The sequence below is a fragment of the Caloenas nicobarica genome, chromosome 32 (genome assembly GCF_036013445.1).
Source record: "Caloenas nicobarica isolate bCalNic1 chromosome 32, bCalNic1.hap1, whole genome shotgun sequence".
Taxonomy (NCBI): domain Eukaryota; kingdom Metazoa; phylum Chordata; class Aves; order Columbiformes; family Columbidae; genus Caloenas; species Caloenas nicobarica.
In genome coordinates, this window is record NC_088276.1 from 1,445,290 (window position 1) to 1,460,850 (window position 15,561).

General features: G+C 52.5%; 1 protein-coding gene across 1 annotated transcript; it reads left to right on the plus strand.

Moving 5' to 3' along the window:
* Positions 1-2,646: 2,646 nt before the first annotated feature.
* Positions 2,647-3,183, plus strand: LOC136000293 (olfactory receptor 14J1-like; the record flags this gene model as incomplete). Its single annotated transcript, XM_065654073.1, has 1 exon — positions 2,647-3,183. A coding segment is annotated over one exon (537 nt), but the record flags the coding sequence as incomplete, so codon positions are not given.
* Positions 3,184-15,561: the final 12,378 nt, after the last annotated feature.

Below are 15,561 nucleotides of genomic sequence, written 5' to 3' on the forward strand. Positions count from 1 at the left end.
GACTGAGAGCTCACTGGAGGAGAAATCTTTGCAGCCTTGCCATGGTAAGTCTGTGGGTGCAGGGCAATGCAGCTGTAGCTCCTGGAGGCATCTCCTGAAGTTAGCACAGGCACAGCTTGAGGGATCTGTGAGGAGGGGGCTCTTGGCAGGCAATGTTGAACAGCTGTGAAGCTGGGTGAGCAGCCAGGGGTGCCCAGGGCTGTCCTGCAGAGCAGGGTCCCTGCACCCCAGGGCTGTGCTGGGACAGGGACTCTGCCGCCTGCCAGGGTCAGCACTGCCTGGGGAGATCCCCATGGTGCTATGGGGAGAAGCTGTGGGGGGAAGGAGCCACCCCTATCAGGGCAGGAAAGGTGCTTCTGCTGTTAAGGGGGTGCTGTGTGGGTCAGGGCTCCTCACAGCTCCAGATCATCCCCAGGATTTTTCCAAGGTGATGCCTCAAAGAGAAGATCAGTGCAAGGATTACCAGACAGATAGGGGGCTTTCCTGAGCCTGCCTTTTCAGTTTCCTATCCCAAGGGTTGGGGGGTGCAGGAAAGGAAAAAATGAAAATGAGCTCTCATGCTTAAACAAGTCACTGTGACTCCTGAACTGCAACTCCGATTAATCATTACATCTGCCAGAAGCCTCATAACATCCCTTCAGCTGCCGCTCTGCCTGTGCACAGCACCAGCATCACATTGGCTATACCCGTCAGTCTTAGTCTGACCTGTCCTTTTCCCCAGTCTGCAAACAGGAAGATGCCCCCAGGCAGTGCCCTGTGAACAGGCAGGATCTATAGGGCCAGGGTGAGGGCACAGAGGGTGGGATGGGGTCTGTGAGCATTGACAGGGAAAAGACATGGACAGGAAAACACCTCCCAGGAGGAGAATCTCCAGGAAGCAGGGAAATGATCAGAAATGACAGGAAGATAAAACTGGCATTGTTATGGGAGGGGGAACACAGAAAACTCCCTTTGATCCCCACAGTGCAGATCCCTCCTGTGAGCAGCCCCCTCGCCTCCTCTCCCACCCAGCAAAGCCTCTGCCCTCAGGGCCGGGGGCTCCAAGGCATGAACCAGCTCCTGTGCAGCCAGAGCTCCAGTTCCCTCTGCAGAGCACAGGGGCTGAGAGCAGCTGCCCGGCAATGCTGGTGTGTGGGAGGTGGCTGCACAGCTGGGGAAGGGTGACGCTGTCTGAGTGCCCGGCTGCCTCTGCCCTGGCCTCTCTCACACCCACCCTCACCGCATTTTCCTTCTTGCTCTGGGTCACTGTTGTTGTGATCTTGTTCTTGCTGTCGGGCTCTCTGGGGATGGGAGTTTCAGCTGCAGACTCATAGCCTGATCTTGTGGGTCCTTTCCTGCAGGTGTGTCCATGGGAATACGTGTCCCAGCTTTCCTCTGACCTGTGGGGCTGTGGGCAATGCAGTCTGTGGGGCTGGGGAATGAGCTGAGTCTCCCTGAATCAAATGCCATCATTAGGACTCTTGGCTGTTTCCTTGAGGTTTCCTTCCAAGCTGTGATCCTCCCTCCAGGATGCAAACGTTCTACAGCATATGTGTGTTATCTGAAAGCCCCACGGAGAAGCACAGAGATGCCGTGACCAAGAAAATGCTGTTCGGCTTGTGAAATGATCCGTGTGTGTCCTGGGCTAAACATGTCATGGTCTGAGGTGGATCCCTCAGCTCTCAGCAGTGCCTGGTGGCTTTTCAGGGTAACATGGCAGTGTGATCAGCCTCCATCTCAGAAAGGTGCCAGCCCAGGGCAGCTGGAGCAAGACAGAGGGACAGAGCAGCTGCCCTCACTCTGCACTGACCCACAGGCATCCTCTGGTCTCGCAGGACTCGCTCTGTTCTCCCTGAGTGCAGCAGAAATGCTGAGGGTTTCTGACACCCAAGAACACTTCCCAGAGTGGGAGGGCAGAAGGAGCTGTAGAAACCCCAAACCTCTCAAACACAGTTTCTCAGCCCTGGGGGTACAGATGCTGACAGTCCCTTCTGCACCAGGAGCGGTTCCATCTGACAAAGCTGAACCCCAGGACTGGCCCCTGCCCCACCCAATCACACGGGGTCAGGCTGACTCCTCAAGAGCCCCTGGGCAGAGACCCTGCTCTTCATTGCACACTCATCAAGCACCGACGAGGGCTCCAGCCAGGACGTTCTCCTGGAAAAATAAAAGTGTCTCTTTGTGGGAGGGTCTGTGGGAAATGGCTTTGATTTTTCCCAGAGAAGTCTCCCCTAAACTGTCACTGTCTTTTCCTCCTATGATAATGCCCATGCTTGGATACAGCAAATGTCCAACAGCAGCTCCATCACCCAGTTCCTCCTCCTGGCATTCACAGACACACGGGACCTGCAGCTCTTGCACTTCTGGCTCTTCCTGGGCATCTACCTGGCTGCCCTCCTGGGCAACGGCCTCATCGTCACCACCATAGCCTGTGACCAGCACCTCCACACTCCCATGTACTTCTTCCTCTGCAACCTCTCCCTGCTGGACCTGGGCTCCATCTCCATCACTGTCCCCAAATCCATGGCCAACTCCCTGTGGGATACCAGGGTCATTTCCTATGCAGGTTGTGCTGCCCAGGTCTTCTTTTTAGCTTTCTTGTTAGGTGCAGAGTATTTTCTTCTCACCATCATGTCCTATGACCGCTACGTTGCCATCTGCAAACCCCTGCACTACGGGACCCTCCTGGGCAGCAGAGCTTGTGTCCACATGGCAGCAGCTGCCTGGGCCACTGGGTTTCTCTATGCTCTGCTGCACACGGCCAATACATTTTCACTGCCACTGTGCAAGGGCAATGCCCTGGACCAGTTCTTCTGTGAAATTCCTCAGATCCTCAAGCTCTCCTGCCCAGATGCCTACCTCAGGGAAGCTGGGCTTCTTATATTTGGTGCCAAGGTATTCTTTGTATGTTTTGTGTTCATCCTCCTCTCCTACGTGCAGATCTTCAGGGCTGTGCTGAGGATCCCCTCTGAGCAGGGATGGCACAAAGCCTTTTCCACGTGCCTCCCTCACCTGGACGTGGTCTCTCTGTTTATCAGCACTGCCATGTTTGCCTACCTGAAGCCCCCCTCCATCTCCTCCCCATCCCTGGACCTGGTGGTGTCTGTTCTGTACTCAGTGGTGCCTCCAGTAGTGAACCCCCTCATCTACAGCATGAGGAATCAGGAGCTCAGGGATGCCCTGAGGAAACTGATGGCTGGATAATTTCAAAGGCATTAAACTTCTTATCTTCTGCATATCACTCATGACATAACTCATGACAGGTCCAACCTGTCTTTTTTATATTTCGTAGTTGTAGATGATTTTTTGGAGTTAGGGGAAGGCTTGTTTGGTTTTGCTTTTTTAACTATGATAATACTGCCCACAAAGAAATGTTATTATTCATCCCACTTCTAATTATCTGTCCACCTTTATAGTTCAAGTCAAAGACCTTGTAAATGAGAAGTTGTGCTCTCTGTGTATTTAAACAAAATAAATGACCCTGCAGTGAAGAGTTTGTCTGAGATCTTTCCTCTGCAACCTTTGTGAAGCTCAATACAAGGTGTCTGTGGGCAAAGATGGAGGAAACAGTCCCAGCAGAGCAGCTCTGCCAGGAGCACCAGCCTTGTTCTTTCCAGAGTCCTTCTCTTTCCACTTCCCCACTCTCCTTCTCAGCCCTTGTGCTGCTGCAAGGCCTGAGGGCTCCCAGGGCTTGGTCACAGTTGAACTGTGTGTCGGTCCTGTGACCAGGACAGGCAATGGGCACTTCTGTGACAGAGCTGGCCTCAGAACAGCATCTCCAGCAGCAAGGGGATCTCCTTAGCACAGTTCCTGAAGGTTTAGATCTTCTTCCAGAGTTGTTTTAAAGAACATGCCTAAGGAATAGACTCTCAAGAGGCTCATTGTTTGGCTTGTTTCTCTGTGGGCTCAGTGTGATGAGATCAGGGTCCCAGTGTGGCTTTCGAGGGACTTCGGGCTGGTTGTTCAGCAGTTGCTTGTTGGTGGCCAGCACCCACGCACATGGTGAATAAGGCAGGGTCCCTCTGAGCACCCTCCGTGGCCACCCAAGAGTTTGTGTGGGACGCGGTCAGTGGCAGTGACCACCATCAGCTGGGGCTGCCTCCCAGTCTGACCAGTACGGCCCTGCAGAGTCACCACAGCCCGGGCACCACAGCCCACTTGATCTACAGAGCAAAACCCCCAGCTCGGAGGCTGTGGGGAGCGTGGGGACAGGGTGCAGGAATGGCAGCCAGGCCAGTGCAGGTGTGCTCTCCCTAGGAAAAGGCTTTGTGGGGAGATGGGATGTCCCAGGAGAAGAGCAGGACACGGTGTGTGTGCAAGAGAGACATGGAAACAGTCTGTCATGCTGCCGGGTGCCAGCTTGGGGCTGTTGCCTCTTGCAGCCACCATGTTGATCATTGTCCTCTCACCACGGCTCAGAGAGCTTGTTCTTCCCCCCATGGAAGGACACCGAATGACTAGGTCAGAAATCCAGGTTTGCACTGAGGGTAGATGTGAGCATGCACATCCTGTGCGGGGGCAGATGTACCCTAATAAGCACAAATGCCATCAGCTGTTCCTGTGGGTGCCATGGAGGCCTGTGGGACAGTGTATCAAGGTCACTTCATGTTGAGAGTAACTTCCCCAAGAAACCACCTGAATGCAGCACTGGGATGTGCTTCCTTGAACCGAGGTCCCTGTGTCCTCCCTGGAGACCTGCTACAGCTCCAGCACCCAGACCCACTTGCTGCCCAGTTTTGTGGCTGACAACGGCACCATCTCTGCTCACAGATGTGTTAGGACTATTTTCTGCAGCTCTTGCATATGCTGAGCATTTGCATTTCAGAGCCATTTCTCCCCTTCCTGTTCACAGGGACATCCCATGAATGCATCACTGCTCTCTACCCCAGTGTAGACAGGCACAAGGCCTTCCCCACCAGCTCCTCTCACTGGTGCCAGTTTTCTACAGCACCCTCATCCTGGACTGTGGGATGCCCAGAATAGCCCTCCCAAGACAGTTTGATAAAGCCTTTTTTCTACACCACACCCACATCCCTGCTCAATCCCCTCATCCACAGTTTAAGGACCAGAAAGGTTGGGCACTGAGCAAAATGCTCAGGAAAGCTTTGAGGTGCACAGAGAGCCCATATTGACAAGCTGCTCTCTTCTGAACATGCCCAGAAGACCTGGAGAGCATTTGCTGTGTCCCAGAAACTCGCCTGGAAGGTTGGGTAATGGAGAAAATTTTTGGTGTGGGAAGGGGCAGACAGGTGCTGGTGGAACTGGCTGGTGTGACCGTGAGACATCTCTCAAACACCTCAGAAAAGTCATGGCTCTCAGGGAGGTTGCATAGTGCTCTGAGAAAGAAAATATCAAAAAGGACTTATCATAGCATCATAGAATAATTGTGGTTGGAAGAGACCCTTAAAATCATTGAGTCCAACCATAATCTAAATCTGGCACTAAACCATGTCCCTAAGAGCCTCATCTGTCTGTCTTTTAAACACGTCCAGGGATGGTGACTCCACCACCTCACTGGGCGGTCTGTTCTGTTGCTTCAAAATCCTTTCTGTGAAAAAATGTTTCCTAACATCCAACCGCAACCTTCCCTGGCACAAATTGAGGCCATTTCTTCTTGTCCTCTCACTTGGTACTTGGGAGAAGAGACCATCACCCTCCATACTACAACCTCCTTTCAGAGAGCTGTAAAGAGTGATAAGGTCTCTCCTCAGCCTCCTCTTCTCCAGACTGAATTCCCCAAGGTCCTTCAGCTGCTCCTTGTAAGACTTGTGCTCCAGCCCCTTCACCAGCCTTGTCACCCTCCCCTGATCTCTCTCCAGCACCTCGATGTCTTCCTTGTCATGAGGGGCCTAAAACTGATCACAGTACAAGGGGATGATCTCTTCTCTAGTCCTGCTGGCCAGACTATTCCTGATACAAGCCGGGATGCTGGTGGACTTTTTGGCCACCTGGGCACACGCTGGCTCAGGTTCAGCTGCTGTCAATGAACACCACCAGGTCCTTTTGTGCCAGGCAGCTTTCCAGACACTCCTCCCCAAGCCTGCAGCGCTGCCTGGGTTGTTCTGACCCAAGTGCAGGACCCGGCACTTGGCCTTACTAAGCCTCATACAACTGGCCTCAGCCCAATGATCCAGCTTGTCTAGATCTCTCTGTATGGCCTTCCCACCCTCCAGCAGATCAACACTCCCAAACAATTCGGTGTCATCTACGAACTTGCTGAGGGTGCACTCGATCCCCTCATCCATATAATTGATAAAGAGATTAAACACAACTGGCCTCAATACCGAGCCCTGGGGAATACCACTTGTGACGGGCCACCAACTGGATTTGTCTCCATTCACCGCAACACTTTGGGCCTGGCCAAAGCATCCTTGTATTCCTCTTGAGTCTCCTGCCCCTCCTTCCAAATATTATAAATTCTCCTTTTATTCCTAAATGGCAGCCGCAGCTCTCTGTTCAGCCAGACCAGCCTTCTTCCCCGACGGTTCGCCTTCCGGCACACGGAGACGGCTGCTCCTGTGCCTCTGAGATCACCTTCTTGAAGAGAGACCAGCCTTCCTGGACTGCTTTGTCCTTCAGGTTTGCCTCCCAAGGGACTCTGCCAGCCAGCCTTCTGAACAGGTCAAAGTCTGCCCTTCGGAAATCCAAAGTAGCAGTTCTGCTGACCAGCCTCCCCGAGTCCAACTCCTGCCCCTGTACAGAACAACCCCACAGGTCACATCGTGTGTCTGAGGATGTTGTCCAATCTCTTCTTGAACACTGTCAGGCTTGGGGCCATGGGTGAAGAACCTTTTCCTCATGTCCAACCCGACCCTCCCCTGGTTCATCTTCCTGCCATTTCCTCAGGTTCTGTCATTGGTCACTAAAGAGAAGAGCTCATTGCCTGCCCATCCTCCTCACCTTGTGAGGAAGCTGTAGACCACAATGAGGTCTCCTTTCAGTCCCGTCTTCTCCAAAATGAACAGAGCCAGTGACTTCAGCCACTCCTCCAAACCCTTCACCAACTTTGTAGCCTCTTCTGGACACTCTCTAGCAGCTTAATATCTTTTTTATCCTGTGGTACCCAGAACTTCAAACAGCACTTCAGGTGAGGCTGCAGGACTAGACCCTAGACTGCAGGAGAGACCCGAGATCAGCATCAATGACATAATGCTGCAATCACCCCTTCTCCACACTGAAAAATAATAAACTATACCCTTTACCAAAAAAAAAAAGTCATTTTTATTACAAGGTTTTTGAAATCATTCTCTACAACTACACTAGGAAACCTCTCTAATTAACTGTACAAGACTAGAAGGAAATTACAAGAAGAGATACGGTTTCTTAGAGCTTTCTTCTGTGTAATGAGGCCCATGGTGCGTTTGGTGCTGAGTTCTTGAACCTCAGGTTCTAAGAGGAGATTGCACAAACCCTTCCAGAAGTCAAAGTCAGAAGAAAAAAGTACTAAGTACTTTGAAGTATTAATGAGTTCCACTGAGGGCAAGTACCAGCAAAGCCTCCCCAGGGACTCGTTAGAGCAGAGAATTGGAGGCCATGATGGCAGATAAACAAAGGGTAATGTGCAGGCAGCTGAGGTGCTGAGAAAACCCTGGTTTTGTTGGATGAAGCAGAGAGGCCAAGGCCTGACCCCCAGCCCCTGGGAAGGCAGATCCTGTCCCTCACCCATTGCTCAGGGCTCTTCCTGGGGCAGGGGGATGTGGGCTGTGTAATGCTGAGTGAAGGACAATGGTGTGACAGTTCCCAGCCTTACTGGGGTGTGCAAGGAGGCCATGAGGTGCCCCAGTGCCTGAGGACAACATGGCTCCTCATAGGCCTTGGTGGCAGAGATGATTGCCATAGCCAAGGGGACAAAGACTTGGGTTCTCTTGGCGCCATCCAGCCTTGCCAGCGCCCTTTGCCATCTCCACCACAGGTTGTCCTACACTGTCCCACAGCTGCTTCTGTTTCCCTGCAGGCTCTAGACACCCATCTCGCTTCCTCCCCTTGCTCTCGCCCTGGTATTTCCATACATTGACTGATGTGTCTCCACTCTCGTGCTCTGTTCCGTGAAACACAAGGAGGTGGACTGATCTCATGCTCCTTCTGGATGATTTCTCATATCGCAGCACCACCCTTTGAGTGACATTTCTTCCTCCTCATGTCCATTCCAAGCTGCGCTGTGTGGCAGTGTTTCTGCTGGAGAAAGGAGGATCCTGAAAACTACTAACCTGTCATCCTCTTACCTGTGCCTGGGAAGATCATGGAACAGATCCTCCTAGAAGCTCGGCTAAGGAACAAGGAATGGTGACTCAACCACTTCTGTCGGCAGCCCGTTCCACTGCTTCACAACCTTTTCCATGAAGAAATGTCTCCTGATATCAATTCTGAACCTTCCCTGGCACAAGCTGAGGCCATTTCCTCTCCTCCTATCACTTGCTACTCAGGAGAACAACAACACCCTCCATGCTACAGCCTCTTTTCAGATAGTTGTAGAGAGTGAAAAGGTCTCCCCTCAGTCTCCTTTTCTCCAGGCTAAACACCCTCAGGTCTCTCAGCTGCTCCTCAGAAGACTTGTGCTCCAGACCCTCAACAGCCTTGTCCCCTCCTCTGCACTCACTCCAGCACCTCAAGGTCTTTCTTACAGTGAGGAACCCAAAACTGAACTGAGGATTCAAGTTGTGGCCTCACCAGCGCCGAGTAAAGGGGATGATCACTGCCCCGGTTCTGCCCACTGCACTATTCTTGATGCACACCAGGAGGCCATTGGCCTTTTTGGCCACCTGGGCACACGCTGGCTCATGTTCAGCTGCTGTCAATCAACACCCCCAGGTCTTTTTTCCAAAAAGCAGCTTTCCAGCCACTCTTCCCTAAGCCTGTGTTGTTGCTGGGGGTTGTTGTGACCCAAGTACCTGACCCAGCACTTGGCCTTGTTGAACCTCAGACAACCGGCCTCAGTCAGCCAAGATCCCTCTGTATGGCCTTCCTACTCTCCAGCAGATCAACACTCCCACCCAATTCAGTGTCGTCTGCAAACTTACTAAGGGTGCACTCGATCCCCTCATCCAGATCATTGATAAAGAGATTAAACAGAACTGGCTCCAATACTGAGCCCTGGGGACACCACTTGTGACCGGCCACCAACTGGATTTGGCTCCATTCACCACAACTCTTTGGGCCCGGCCCTCCAGCCAGTTCTTTATCCATCTCAGATATACCATCCAGGCCTTGAGCTGCAGCTTCTCCAGGAGATGCTGTGGGATACGATATCAAAGGCTTTACTGAAGTCTAAGTGCACAGCATCCACAGCCTGTGTGGTGGATTCACTCCTCCACGACAGACTTTCCCTCATCTGCTAAGCCGGTCACCTTGTCATAGAAGGAGATCAGGCTGGTCAAGCAGGACCTGCCTTTCATAAAGCCGTGCTGATTGGGCCTGATTGCTCGTCTCGTATGTGTGACCTCCCAGTCCCTTTCCCAGCCCTGTTCCTGCTGTTGGCCTATCCCCTGCAGGGGCACAAGTGACTCACAGTCCCCTCCACAGCCATTGGCTTCCTACTGGACTATGAGTTCCTGAGACACAGCTGAGCACATGACATCGTACCCAGCCATCGCCCTCCTTGTGCTCCAGTGTGTGAGCAGGTAAAACTAAGCTGGTTTCATCAAATCTATCTAATAGATTTCCTATGAAGGGCCTGAGTGGAGAAACGTTCCTCAGAGGAGCTGCTGTATTTACACGGGGTAATTTTATATCTCTGCTTCTGCCTCTTTCTTTTCTTCTTCCTCTTCCTGTGTCTATTCTGATGTGAAAGAGCTCTCCAAGGAAAAGATTCATGGAATCCTACAATAAGGCAGGTTGGAAGAGACTCCTGAACACCATCTCTGTCCCACTGTTCTTTATGGCACCCTAAGGAATAGCTGATAGCATTTGTGCTCCCTTGGGTTCATCTCATCACATGCACACAGTGGACATGCACATGATGTGTATGTTTAGAACTCATCTATGCAAGGAAAACATGGACTTTTGACCTAGTATTCCACAGAATCATAGAATGTCCTGAGTTGGAAGGGACCCACAAGGATCGAGTCCAACTCCTGTCCGTGCACAGGACACCCCACGTTGTCCAGTCTCTTCTTGAACACTGTCAGGTTGGGGCCGTGACACCTCCCTGGGGAGCCTGTTCCAGTGTCCAGCACCTCTGGGTGAAGAACCTTTTCCTCATGTCCAACTGAACCTCCCCCGGCACATCGTCCTGCCGTTCCCTCGGGTTCTGTCACTGGTCACCAGAGAGAAGAGATCAGTACCTACCCTTCCTTCTCCCCTTGTGAGGAAGCTGTAGCCACCGTGAGGTCTCCTTTTAGTCTTTTCTTCACCTCTGATGCTCAGAAACCCCTTGGTTTGCTCTCTGAAGCAGAAAGGAGAAGCCATGACCTCCAGGCAATGGGAAGGGGAATCCTGTCCCTCACACACGGCTCAGGGCTCTTCCTGGGACCGTGGGACGTGGGTGTGCAAGGCCGAGAGAAGGACAACACTGGTACAGCAACTTCCACCTTCTCCATGGGGCTGCAAGGAGGCAACGAGGCCCCAGTGCCATGAGGACAACATGTCTTCTCCTGGGCCTCAGTGGCAGAGACAACTGCCATGGCCAAGGGGACAGAGACCTGGGTTCTGTTGGTCCCTTCCAGCCTCACCAGTGCCCTTTGCCATCTCCATCACAGGCTGTTCTACACGGTCCTACACCTGCCCCTCTTTCCCTGCAGGCTGCAGACACCCATCTCGCTTCCTCTCCGTGTTCAAATTTGTCAAATATATTTCTTAGTAACAACGTGAAGTGAAAAGCACTCCTCACTGGAACTGCTGTATTTATGTTAACACGTTCTATATCTCCTCTTTTGTCTTTTTTTTTTTTTTTATGATTCTTCTACCTATTCTCTCTCCAGAAACATCTCCAAGTCAAAAATTATTTCCAATCACAGAATAACTCAGGTTTGAAGAGAGCCCTTGTCTCACTCATCTTGTCTCACTCTCCTGCTCAGGGCAGGGTGAACCCGGGGAGGTTGCTCAAGGCACCCACCCAAGTTTACATCATCCTCAAAGGCACTGAAAGTGCACTCTGTTACATCATAGAAGGGGAGAATAAAGACGTTCAACAGTGTTGGCCCGAGTGCTGGTCACTGAGAGATGACACTGGTAACTGGCTGCATGGAGGACTTTGTACCACTGATGATATTTGGGCTTGATGGTTCAGCCGACTTCCCAAACAGCATCCACTTCTTGAGCCCCATCAGCAGCACTCTGCCCAGAAGGAGACCATGTCTGAGGCCTTGCAAATGCCCTGTACACAACATGGCTTTCTTTCCACTGTCCATTTGTGTTCAGCAATCTTTTCCTTGTCCATCACATTCCTGGAAATGGCTGCAGGAGGACGTGTCCCATCCCCTTCCCAGGAAGGGAGATAGGGTGGCTGGCTTGCAATTCTCCGAGTTCCTGTTTGTGCTCTTCTTGAAGATGGGTTTGAGGTCTGCATTTTCTAAGGACCCCAGAACCATTCTGGTTTCTATGGCACATTTGAGAGCACAATATGGAATCACGGGCAAGGGTGACATAGCAGACTGGAGCACTTGCAATGAGTCTGTCCAAGGCAGCTGAGATGAATCTCACTGGGCCACTGGGGTTTGTTCCTGGAGCCACACACAGAAATGTCAGGGTTCTGTGAGGTGTTCACATCTGAGCTGGCTTCATGGAATCCTTCTGCACCCAGGGATGTTCAGAGACAGAGTCTCTCCATTTTACACACAGAGGCAGGCGTCACAGTGTCTCTCTGACCTCCTGTTGCCACTCCAAAGGGTCGAGAGACACCTCAGCCCTGTGGTGTGTCACCCTGCTCTGCACTCATCTGAGATGTCCCACATCATGAGGAATGGACACGGGGACCTCAATTCAAGGAAGAACATCCCAGTGCTGCATGCAGGTGATTTCCCGTGGAGTGTTCCTCCCACCATGAAGTGACCTCAAGACCTTTTTTGTGCCACAGGCCTTCATGGAACCCGAAGGAATAGTTCATGGTGTTTGTGCTCACTCGTGTTCATGTCACCTCATGTACATGATGTGCATGCTCACATCTCATCTGTACAATACAAACTCGGACTGCTGAACAACTCATTCAGTGTCCATCCGTGGAGGGAAGAACAACCTCTACGAGATGGGGAGAAAGGCCAGTGCTGGAAATGGTGGTTGTGAGGGGCCAGTTCATGACGATGCCCTGGGGCAGCTTCCATGGGGTGTCCAGCGCACAGGGGCACAGCCCAGCCCCTGCTCTGCTGGTCCTGCAGGTCTCTGGCAGGAGGCTTGGCTGTGAGAGGACACTGCTGTGTGCCCAGCCCTGCACACACACACTGTGCAGCTGTACACTGATGTTTGCATCTGCATGTCACTTCAGCGTGTTCTACAGTGAAGCTTTGAAAAAGAGCTAAACCTTCAGGCCCTGCCCATAGGAGATCACCTTTCTTTCTGGAAAGGCTGTTCTGAGGCCAGCTCTGTCACAAAAGTGCCCATTGCCTGTCCCTGCCTGTGCTCACAGGACTGACACACAGCAGGACGGTGACCAGGCTGCCAGAGCACTCAGGCCTTGCACCAACACAAGGGATGAGAAGGAGAGTGTGGGAGTGGAACGAGAACAGCTCTGGAAGGCCAAGCGCTGCTGCTCCCTGGCAGTGCTGCCAGGCTGGACTCTTCTCCCCTCCTCCCATGCACACAGAACTGTCCCTGCAGCTCCAAAAGGCCTTGCAGGAAGAATATATATTGAAAAACAAGTCACTACAGGACCCTTTACTTTCTTTAAATACACACAGATCATGGCTCCTCATTTACACAGCCAGTGGTTATAAAAGAAAAGCAGAAAGTAATTTAGAAAGGGGATGACAATGTTATCACAATAAAAAAACCATCAATAGCAACAGAAAACAGAGATGAGAGGCTGGGCCTCTAAGTAGTTACATGAAAACTGCTATGTAGAAGGAGATGGACAGTTTATTGCTTCGGAAAACACTTAGATACGAGTTTCCACAGGGCATCCTTGAACTCCCGGTTCCTCATGCTGTAGATGAGAGGGTTCATTGCTGAAGGCACCACCGAGTACAGAACAGACACCACCAGGTCAAGGGAAGGAGAGGAGATGGAGGGGGGCTTCAGGTAGGCAAACATGGCAGTGCTGACAAACAGGGAGACCACGGTCAGGTGTGGGAGGCACGTGGAAAAGGCTTTGTGCCGTCCCTGCTCAGAGGGGATCCTCAGCACGGCCCTCAAGATCTGCACATAGGACAGCACAATGAACACAAAACACCCAAATCCTAAACTGACACTTAACCACAAGAAGCCCAGCTTCCCTGGAGTAGGAGTGTGAGCAGGAGAGCTTGAGGATCTGGGGGATTTCACAGAAGAACTGGTCCAGGGCATTGCCCTTGCAGAGTAGCAGTGAAAATGTATTGGCCGTGTGCAGCAGAGCATTGAGAAACCCAGTGGCCCAGGCAGCTGCTGCCATGTGGACACAAGCTCTGCTGCCCAGGAGGGTCCCGTAGTGCAGGGGTTTGCAGATGGCAACGTAGCGGTCATAGGACATGACGGTGAGAAGAGAATACTCTGCACCTAACAAGAAAGCTAAAAAGAAGACCTGGGCAGCACATCCCGCATAGGAAATGACCCTGGTATCCCACAGAGAGTTGGCCATGGATTTGGGGACAGTGATGGAGATGGAGCCCAGGTCCAGCAGGGAGAGGTTGCAGAGGAAGAAGTACATGGGGGTGTGGAGGTGCTGGTCACAGGCTATGGTGGTGATGATGAGGCCGTTGCCCAGGAGGGCAGCCAGGTAGATGCCCAGGAAGAGCCAGAAGTGCAAGAGCTGCAGCTCCCGTGTGTCTGAGAATGCCAGGAGGAACTGGGTGATGGAGCTGCTGTTGGACATCTTCAGCCTCTGGGCATAGGGCACTGACTCAAAAAGAAAAGAGAGTGACAAGTTAGGGGAGACTTCTCTGAGCAAAATCAAAGCCATTTCTCACACACCCTCCCCTGCTCCACACCCCTTGTCCTTTTCCAGACCTTCCTTCGGGTCCATGGCTGAGCCCTGGGTGGTGCTGGCTGGAGGTGCCGTGAGGAGCAGGGCCTGTGCCCGCTGGCTGCCCAGGAGTCAGCCCTGCTCTGCAGCAGGGGGTCATGGAACGGGGGGCAGGGGCCAGTCCTGGGGTTCAGCTTTGTCAGATGGAACCATGCCATGTCTCACCCTTTCCTAATATCTCAGCACACCATGTTTGTCCAGGATACACACAGCTCATTTCAAAAACCCAACAGCATTTTCTCTGTCACAGCATCTCTGAGCTTCTCCATGGGGCTTTCAGAGAACACAAAGATGCTGTAGGACAGGTTTACATCCTGGAGGGAAGATCACAGATCAGAAGGACACCTCAAGGATATGTCCAAGTGCCCTAATGATGGCATCTGATTCAGGGAGACTCAGCTCTTTCCCAGCCCCACAGACTGCATTGCCCACAGCCCCACAGGTCAGAGCAAAGCTGGGACATGTGTTCCCATGGACACGCCTGCAGGAAAGGACCCACAAGATCAGACTGTGACTGTGCAGCTGAAACTCCCATCCCCAGAGAGCCTGACAGCAAGAACCAGATCACAACAACAGTGACCCAGAACGAGAAGGAAAATGCAGTGAGGGTGGGTGTGAGAGAGGCCAGGGCAGAGGCAGCCGGGCACTCAGACAGCGTCACCCTTCCCCAGCTGTGCAGCCACCTCCCACACACCAGCATTGCCGGGCAGCTGCTCTCAGCCCCTGTGCTCTGCAGAGGGAACTGGAGCTCTGGCTGCACAGGAGCTGGTTCATGCCTTGGAGCCCCCGGCCCTGAGGGCAGAGGCTTTGCTGGGTGGGAGAGGAGGCGAGGGGGCTGCTCACAGGAGGGATCTGCACTGCAGAGGATGAAAGGGAGTTTTCTGTGTTCCCCCTCCCATAACAATGCCAGTTTTATTTTCCTGTCATTTCTGATCATTTCCCTGCTGCCTGGAGATTCTCCCCCTGGGAGGTGTTTCCCTGTCCATGTCTCTTCCCTGTCAGTGCTCACAGACCCCATCCCACCCTCTGTGCCCTCACCCTGGCCTTACAGAAACCTGCCTGTTCACAGGGCACTGCCTGGGGGCATCTTCCTGTTTGCAGACTGGGGAAAAGGGCAGGTCAGACTAAGACTGACGGGTATAGCCAATGAGATGCTGGTGCTGTGCACAGGCAGAGCAGCAGCTGAAGGGACGTTATGAGGCTTCTGGCAGATGTAATGATTAATCGGAGTTGCAGTTCAGGAGTCACAGTGACTTGTTTAAGCACGAGAGCTCATTTTCATTTTTTCCTTTCCTGCACCCCCCAACCCTTGGGATAGGAAACCGAAAAGGCAGGCTCAGGAAAGCCCCCTATCTGCCTGGTAATCCTTGCATTGATCTTCTCTTTGAGGCATCACCTTGGAAAAATCCTGGGGATGATCTGGAGCTGTGAGGAGCCCTGACCCACACAGCACCCCCTTAACAGCAGAAGCACCTTTACTGCCCTGATAGGGGTGG